Source organism: Entamoeba nuttalli, assembly GCF_000257125.1.
Source record: "Entamoeba nuttalli P19 unplaced genomic scaffold asmbl_5397, whole genome shotgun sequence".
Lineage (NCBI taxonomy): Eukaryota > Evosea > Mastigamoebida > Endamoebidae > Entamoeba > Entamoeba nuttalli.
Genome location: NW_008577428.1, coordinates 1 through 8,868, shown reverse-complemented (window position 1 = coordinate 8,868; position 8,868 = coordinate 1). Strand labels below are relative to the sequence as shown.

General features: G+C 26.7%; 5 protein-coding genes across 5 annotated transcripts; 3 read left to right on the top strand and 2 right to left on the bottom strand.

Annotated features, from left to right (window-relative positions):
• Positions 1–266: 266 nt before the first annotated feature.
• On the top strand, positions 267–2,567 carry ENU1_129290 (Sec6 protein, putative; the record flags this gene model as incomplete). Its single annotated transcript, XM_008860033.1, has 1 exon — positions 267–2,567. The coding sequence occupies one exon, from the start codon at positions 267–269 to the stop codon at positions 2,565–2,567; it is 2,301 nt and encodes a 766-aa protein (XP_008858255.1).
• Positions 2,568–2,716: 149 nt separating this feature from the next.
• On the top strand, positions 2,717–3,013 carry ENU1_129280 (hypothetical protein; the record flags this gene model as incomplete). The annotated part of the gene is made up of 1 exon (XM_008860032.1): positions 2,717–3,013. The coding sequence occupies one exon, from the start codon at positions 2,717–2,719 to the stop codon at positions 3,011–3,013; it is 297 nt and encodes a 98-aa protein (XP_008858254.1).
• Positions 3,014–4,030: 1,017 nt separating this feature from the next.
• Positions 4,031–4,657, bottom strand: ENU1_129270 (hypothetical protein; the record flags this gene model as incomplete). The annotated part of the gene is made up of 2 exons (XM_008860031.1): positions 4,031–4,294; positions 4,412–4,657. 2 exons carry the CDS (start codon positions 4,655–4,657, stop codon positions 4,031–4,033), a joined length of 510 nt encoding a protein of 169 aa, XP_008858253.1.
• A 385-nt stretch (positions 4,658–5,042) lies between these two features.
• ENU1_129260 (metallo-beta-lactamase domain containing protein) lies at positions 5,043–6,974 on the bottom strand (the record flags this gene model as incomplete). Its single annotated transcript, XM_008860030.1, has 1 exon — positions 5,043–6,974. The coding sequence occupies one exon, from the start codon at positions 6,972–6,974 to the stop codon at positions 5,043–5,045; it is 1,932 nt and encodes a 643-aa protein (XP_008858252.1).
• Positions 6,975–7,149: 175 nt separating this feature from the next.
• ENU1_129250 (hypothetical protein) lies at positions 7,150–8,816 on the top strand (the record flags this gene model as incomplete). The annotated part of the gene is made up of 3 exons (XM_008860029.1): positions 7,150–7,266; positions 7,321–8,440; positions 8,494–8,816. The coding sequence occupies 3 exons, from the start codon at positions 7,150–7,152 to the stop codon at positions 8,814–8,816; spliced, it is 1,560 nt and encodes a 519-aa protein (XP_008858251.1).
• Positions 8,817–8,868: the final 52 nt, after the last annotated feature.

The following is an 8,868-nucleotide window of genomic DNA, read 5'->3' as shown; positions in this document are numbered from 1 at the left end:
TAGTTTTGGCGTTCTTGCTCATGAAGTCTCGTATTCTGAAAAGAAGAGAAGGTTTAAATAGTCAAGAGGGTTAGAACGATATGATAAATTATAATTTACTATAATTTTATTATATTCATATAATAAAAAGTAATATAATAAAAAATAGAATAATTTATTATGATAAGTGATAAAAAGTTATTTATGAAAAAAATGCAAGAAAATAAAAATAGAATAAAAATAGTTCAGAAGGAGATAAAAATAGGAATAATCTACAAATTAAATAAATGATTTCAACGAGTCTTGTAAAAACATTTGTACTTGCTAAACAAGAAGAAAAAAAACTCACAATGGAAGAAGAAGCAGAACAAAGAGCCATTAATGAAATAGAAAGATTATTTGGTTCTGATAAATCAACAGGAACTATTAATGAAAGAGAGATAGAAGCATTAGAAAAATCTGAGTCATTAGATGCAAGATTAAAGACAAGAATTCAAGAAGAATTAGAAGGATTTTCTATTGGATTAAAATTACTTGAAAATTCTCAAGAAAATGCAACGGAAATAGATAAATTATCATTAGAAATTGCAGATATTTGCCAAGCATGTGATGATTTATTTCAAAATTACGCACTTGTTAAAGAAATTACTACAATTAAAAGAAATTTAAAAGAAGTTATTGAAACAGTCAAATATTTAAAATGTTTAAAAGATAAAGTTAAAGAAGTTGAAGAATTGTTAAAAGATGAACAAAATTTATTAAGAGTTCATTCAATAGTTCGTACATATGAAATGTTAAGATTAGCTATTGAAAAACAAATTAGAAAGTTTGGACTTCCATATACAGCTGATGTTGATCCATATTTTCAACAAATTACACAAATAAGACAATTATTAACACAATCTATTGATGATATTTTTGAAGAATTTATTGAAAGAGCAAATAAAAGACCAGAAATTTTAGTTAAAATAGCAGTTATTACAGAAAGAGATAGAAGAGATAAAGAATTAATTAAACAACAATCTAAAGTTGAAAATTCAAAAATTCAACAATATGAATATGATGGTGTTGATTATGTTCAAAAAATTCAAGGACTTGTTAAAACAGCAGCTGAAAAATCTATTTACAAAAAATTTGAAATTGCTGATCAACCATGGATTAATACATCTCCTACTATGAAAAGTCTTCAAGACTATCTCGATGAACTTACTATCGCATCATTTGATGCTGATGCATGTTTCCCACCAGAATATCAAATTAAAAATATTTATCTTATGTCTACTACAACAAAATTATATGACTTATTTAAATTATGGTCTAATGCTGATCCTGACAAATTAGGTGGAACGGTTATTGCAAATACTACTATTATTTCATTATTAAAATGGGTGACTGATGACTTCATACCAACAATGACAAGAATTGGTGTTCCTTCTGATTCTGTACCTAATTTTTATGAAGCTCTTCGTGGAGCACAGTTACAATATCGTGAAAGAATTAGAGGAAAAATGTTTGAATGGGTACCAAATATTGCAAAAGAAGATGTTAAGCAAACACCATCAACAATTAATAATTTATTATATACTACAGCTCCAGTAGATTTATTTGGTATTGTAAAGGAACAAATAGAAATTGCTAAAACATCAAAGAATAGTGATTTTATTTATGAAGTAGTTAATGCATTAGTTACTCCATTAGAATTGTATTCTACTGTTGTTAGTAAACAATTAAAAGATAGTCTTACATATAATAGATTAACTGAAGAACAACAAGAAGAAACAGAAGACGTTTCATTACCTCTTGGATATGTTATTTCAATAATTAATAATTCTAATGCATGTATTGAAAAAACAGAAGATATGTTATCAAAAGTTACTGAAATTATTGGAACAGAATTAGCAGATAAATTTGATTTTTCTACAGTTATAAGCTCATTTGATAGATTAATAGATGAGGCATGTATTTATATTAGAGAAACTATTATGGATGATTGTGAAGTAAAAATTAAAGACTTGTTTGAAGATGAATATTATGGAGATGATGATTGTATAGAGATGATTGCTGGATGTATTCAAGAATATGCATCTTCAGATTTACAACCAAATTTATTAAAAATATATGTAGAAGATATTGTTGATAAATGTGTTGTTGATTTAATTAATAAATACATTACTCAATTAATTACAAAGAAACATAAATTTAATCGTAAAGATAGAACTAATACAGGAGATATGATTGCAAAGGATTCAGAAACAATAAATTCTTTCCTTCAAGACTTTGTAAATAAGAAAAAATTAATGGGACATTTAAATGTATTAAGAGGATTTTCTCAATTATTAAAAGAAGAAGCTGATTCAGTTAGAAGTGGATATAATATCATTTTACAAGACTATAAAGATTGCCCTGTTGAAATCGTTAGATTTTTAATTTCTGAACGTGATGACTTTGGGTCAAGTGATAAAGACACTGCTTATGAAGGTTTACAAAATGTTTATGACCAATTAAATGTTGATTTCTCACGTATAAAACCAACTATCTTTAGTACTCTTCAAATACCATCAAAACTCAACTTCATTAAGCCAAAATAATTTATAGTTTTTGATGTTTTATCTTTATTCTCTATGTTTTCTATGAAATAACGAAAAAAGGGTTTTTGGTAGAAAAGAAAACGTAGTTGCTCTATTGAAGTTTTTGATACTTTTGTCCAAAAAGAACTACAAAATTCATTGAAGAACAAATGGACACAAACGACTCTGAATGGGAACAAGAACTTTTTGATGACCACTTTACAACTGTTCTTAATCTCTTCCTTGAAAGAATTAAAAGCGATCCTTCATTTACTATGGAAGAATTACAAAAGTATCTTGACTTGGCTTATCAGAACCAAGATGATAATTGGATTGGAAATGGTCGTGTGTTAGCAATCAAAAATAATGCTCGTGTTGCTGCATTAGAAATGGTTATGACTGAATGGAAGAAGGTAATTGAAGAAGAAAGAGCAGCTGGTAAAATTCCTGAAGGTGTTCAATTTTAGTGGTTCTATTGAAAAATGTTTCTTTTAAAATCTTTGGTTTTTTTTTAGTTGAGTGTCGTTAGTTTTATTCTTTTTTTATTTCTTTTTGGATTGTGTTGAGTAACTTCTTTTTAATCTGTTTATATTACAGAAATATAGTTTAGATAATTACGTTGATGTTCAACATTTATTTATTCATAATTATACGTTATTAATTAATTCTGTAGTAAATGAGATTTTTCTTTTTGTTTGAATGACATAAAAAAGAAAATAAATTATTATCTATTCCAGAAGTATTATAAATATATTCCATGTTTATAACTTAAATAGAGAGATGATAATATTATAATACATTCCAAGAAAATATAAACTTGAGAAGGTATTAAGATGAAAGATAAATTACCAAATAATAATCAATTTAACTTACATAATAAAATGTTTTTGTTATATTAACGAAGAAAAAACAATAAAATAAAAAATACTAAATTAAGTTTCAGTAGATATTGATTTTTATATTTAATTTTAGTTATTTGAGATTATTTCATTAACTCTCCATTGAATGTATTATTCATGATGTATTTCTATATTTCACTTTATTTCATTAATTCTTTCATTGTTATCATTCATTATATCTTTTACCAATATTTATTTGCAATTATAATGTTTTATTCTCTGTTTATTATTGTTTCTTTATTGGCTATTCCCTTTATTTTCATTATTATTTGAATTACTTTTATTTTATTCTATTAGTTTGTCTTTATTTTGTGTTGATGAATTTTATCCATTTTTACTTTATTAATAAATGTAAGATTTATCTTTTTATCATTTATAATTATCATTTATTGTTATTTGTTTTATCTTCTGTACAAATGTCTGTTCTTTTATGACTTATTCATTTTTATTGATTCTTTCATATTTCTATTCATTGATTATTTATTTACATTCCATTCTTCTTTTGTTTTTATCAACTTTCATTTTTATTGAAGAAAAATAATATCCAAAAACTAATAAAAATTATTCAAATAATAATGAGACCAATCATTGAGCTGATGCTACCAACTTTTCTTTTAATTCTTCCTTTAATAGAACAACATTATCTTCTATCATCTTTTTAAAAGCAGCTTCAAATGTTTTATTATCATTAGCCTTTGTTTTATAATTAAATCTATAATCAAAACCATTATCAACCTCAACAATAGCAGTACCAGAAGAGTGACCTTCAGTAGTTGAAGCGAAAACAACTTTTAATTCATCAAAAGTAACAATATTTTTTAATTGACCATGTGAAACAAGAATAAATACCTATTATTTGATGAGTTGTTGAATTCTAAATATAATTTTAGGGTTATGACTCTCATAACCTCTTAAAATAATCAAAAAAATATTATAACAACTATTGTTTATTAAAAAAAAACAAACATCTCCTTCAATTTTAGTTACTTTAAATGTACCATCATAGTTGCAAGTCTTTGGAGTTTTAGGATCTTGAATAATTTCTTTCATTCGGTCTTTTCCCCATTTTGAAAAGTCTCGTTCTTCAAAACTCCAATTTCCACTGATCTTATTCCACTCACTCATTTTAGTACTGATCTTCAAATTTGTAGTTGCTTTTATTTCTTTATGCCACGTAAAGATGTGTTGGTCTTTGTTTGGTAAACACATCATTTTTAGTTGGCATTTTTTGTTTTATAAAATAGAAAACAAAATGTGATTCTTCGTTTTAGAAGGAGATACTTCTGATATAATTTTATAACATTATTATTTGTTTGTATGTTATAAAACAACAATGTAATATACGTGTTGTGAATATACCATTACTTAAGTAGTTGACAGTTTTTTTCGTTAAAATTCAATAGAATAGTTATGTAATTTGTAATCGTTCTTTAACGTAATTAGTGAAAAACATTTTTATATTTTTATTGAAAAAATCTAAAAAAAGAAGGTTATACATAACATAAATACTAAAAATGTTTTATTCGAATATTAGTTATTAAGTTTAAATAATAAAATTAAATTAATAATTATGTGACAATGAGATAGTAAAATAGTTTTAATCATTTTCTTCATCTATTTCATTTAATGAGAAGAAAGAAAGTAAATGCTCTTTATATTGTTTCCAGTTTGTTGCTAATGTATCATCAAATACCATTCCATCAAATGAATAAATCATTGGTATTAAATATTCTTTTTTCATGATATCAGCAAATTTAGAAGTTCTTTGTCCAATATGATTCAATATAATAACCTTATTATTGCAGTCTTTTAACATTGCTTCTATTTGAGAAGGAGTTGAATGTGTTCTATTAATTGCTTCACCTTCCATTCCATCTTCAAAATTACATTCATGAATAACATAATCCGCATTCATGCATAACTTTTTATCATTTAAACAAGGTAATGTATCTCCAGTAAAGACAACGGAAGTTCCATTAATTTCAAGTCTTATTCCATAATTTTCAGCTTGATGATTTAATTTAACAGTAATAATACGTGCACCTATTTTATTTTCTATATTTTGAATAATAGACTCTTTATTTCTATCGACACAATCATCAGAAAATATATTGTTATTAATAAAATTGATTTTTATATGATAGTGTTGACATAATAAATTAAATCCTTTTTCCATTGACCGTGGACCAATAATAGTAAGTGGTTTTGTTCTCATCTTTAGTAATGACATAATTCCAAAAATATGATCTCCATGATTATGTGTTACATATAATATATTAATATCATCTGGATGAATTCCAGAATTGACAACTTGATACGCAATACATTCTCCACAATCAATCATTATAGTTGTTTTATTAAACCGTATTATTTCTCCTGAAACATTTCTTGCTTTTCCAGGAACAGCTCCACCAGTTCCAAACAATATTACTTGGAACTTATTTCCTAAAGGAGAATAAAGTGGTTGGTTTTGAGGAAGAATAAAGGTTTGTTCTCTTTTGACTAGTGTATATTTAATTTTAGGATATATTGTGTATTGTATTAATGATGGAGTGTCCTCAAAGTATTTACAATTATTAGTTGGTATAATAAGTGGAACTGTTTTTGCTCGAATAAAAGATGGAGCGTTTTGTGGAAGAATTGAACCTATTGATTTATGTAATTCATTCGTCATTCTAAAAGAAGTATATTGTACATTCTTGATTATTTCATAGGCTGAAGAAGAAATTCTATCTTTTAAAAACAGAACTAAAGATGTTGAATGTTTTGAAATGAAGTCTTTAAATGGCTGATAATCTTTTATAGCATCATTGATAATAGCAACTATACAACACACTTTATTCGATAATTCCTTTTTTAAATATTCATTAACATGATCAGTTGTTGGAAAATGAAGAACAATTAAATACCCAGGTGATGATGGTTGTCCACAGACATCTGAAGGATTAATTACATTACCATTTCCTAATTTGATAGATTCTCCTATTGCTAACTTAGCTCGTAATGGTCCTGGGATTTTTAATTCATTTGCCTTTACTCCATCAAACTTACCAAAAAATGTTGGTAACAAAATATGGTAGTTTATTGTTTTAATCGAATTACATTCAGTCACAATTGGAATAAATGAAAGGTAATCATCAGTAAATGGTGTAGAGTCAGATGTAAATCCTGGAATATCTTTGTATATCAATGAAGTTGGAGGTAAAAAATGAGAACAATCCATTTGCTCAAAAAGATCAGATGGAAAGTGTAGTGGTGATTGAACAAGTTCAGTTGAATAGTATGTCATCAAAGCACCTGGATAACCTCCCCAACAACTCCAATCACTTGAAGTAAAAAGAATTTTAGTCATTCTCGGTAATTTTAATTTATATTCCATACAACATCGTTGGACACCTTCAGGAATATTAAAAATGTACCTATTTTTTTCTAAAGTTAATATAAAAGAAGAGCCAATTTCACTCTCTCCATTTCCAAGGATAGTTAACGTTATTGGAGTACTTTTCATAATAGCATTGAAAGAGATCATTAATAATTTTAAGTTAAGTTATGCCTCAAACTTGAATAGGGTTGAAAAGAATAAAAGAAGAGTTTGACTTAAATTATGATTGTCTTAACTTATTTCTGAAAATCACTAAAAATAATGAAAATAAGGCGATTAGTTTCTTTTACGCCGTTTTGAGAAATTCACTGAAAAAAGTAATATGGAAGAATCAGAACAAGCTCTCATCAACAAATTACAAGAAATTAAAGAATTATTTCCAAAAGTCCCATCTAAGAGTATTAACGAAATAATTAACTTATGCTTTTCTTTCAAAAATGTTTGTCATTATGTTTATTTAATAGTTTTTAAGTTATTGATTAATTTTAATTAGCCATCACGTGTAATCTTTAGAATTGAAGAATATACCCGAGGTGTTTGGCCTTCATACAGAACAGTTGTAGTTCATATTATAGATTCGTTATGTGATATTACCCTTTCAAAAAATCCTGTTCTGACTGATTTTTTTAGATTCAATTTTTCGTTTAGACTAATAGAAATATTAACACTAGTTGCCTTTTGTAGTGATGAACAAAAAAAGTCTGTCCTTTTAATCATCTCTAAATGGAAAACCAATCACACATTTGATATTAGTTTATGTGAAGAACTTGAGTCTTTCTTTTATTCTACAATGCATCCTTTACAACAAAAAGAAAATAAATCAGCTCTGGATGAAGAAAATGATAATATACCACAGGTTCAATTAAACTATTCAACAAAGACACTATTTGAACATAAACAACTGTCTGAACAACAAAAACAAATCAAAATAAGACATGGTAGAAGTCGTTCAAGGAGTTGTTCCTATCATAGTCAAGACTCTTGTAACTTTCAAAGGTCTTACTCAAATAGTCCAAAGAGAATGTCTTCACCAAGACGAATTTATCATACTCAAAGTAGGGACTCTTCAAGAAGGTTTTCTTCTCAATACTCCCCATCACACTCACCACAACAAATTGGAAGAGACTCAACACCCTTTTGTTCAAGAAATAAAAGAAAGTATTCACCATCAAGAAGTACGTCAAGACACTCTAATAGAAATAGAAGTCAATACAGTTTTTCCAGAAGAAACAATTATTTAAATAGCCCAAAGAATTATCTTACAATACCTTCTAATGATATAACTCTAAACTCATCAACTAGTAAAAGAAACAAAGTTGTAGGAAATGACAGAAATAATAAATTTAATCCAAAAGAAGATCAAGAGGTTCATCGTTTTGAGAGAATGACTGATAAAGAACAAGCCGAACTCATTTTAAAAAAAAGAAAAAAATTATCTCTGACAGTTGTTTCATCTACACCCACCAACGGGGATTCGATAAGACTAAAACCACATAACCAACCATTAAACAGCCAAGCCACAATACAAAAAATTAACACATATAGTAATAGCCTAATTAATAATACTACCCAACTTAAATTAAATCAAACATTAAACGAAACAATAAAACTAAGTTTGTAAATTATCTCATGTTTCATTTAGCTTGAACCTCTTATTTAATTCTAGTCAAAACCAATGTGATAGTCTTTTGTGATATTCCACTTACTTGGCAGACCCAAGGAGATGTATTAAATTATATTGAACATGCTAAAGTAAATTCAATAGAAATTATCTTAGAACATAGGTGTTGTACTATTTCATTTATTAGTCATGAAGATGCTGTAAAATGGAAGATTAGAGGTGGAAATCAATATATGAGAACACTCTGGGGAAAAGAAGTTTGGATGAAGACAAGTGTTTTAAGAGATGATGGCACAGTAGAAGTACCTTTGTCAATGATACCAAAAAATGTAACAACAATGGAAGATGGAACGTATAAAAGTAATTGATTCGTCAATAAGTTTAATTATTTTTTTCTTCTTTTTAAAAAAGTAATCAGGA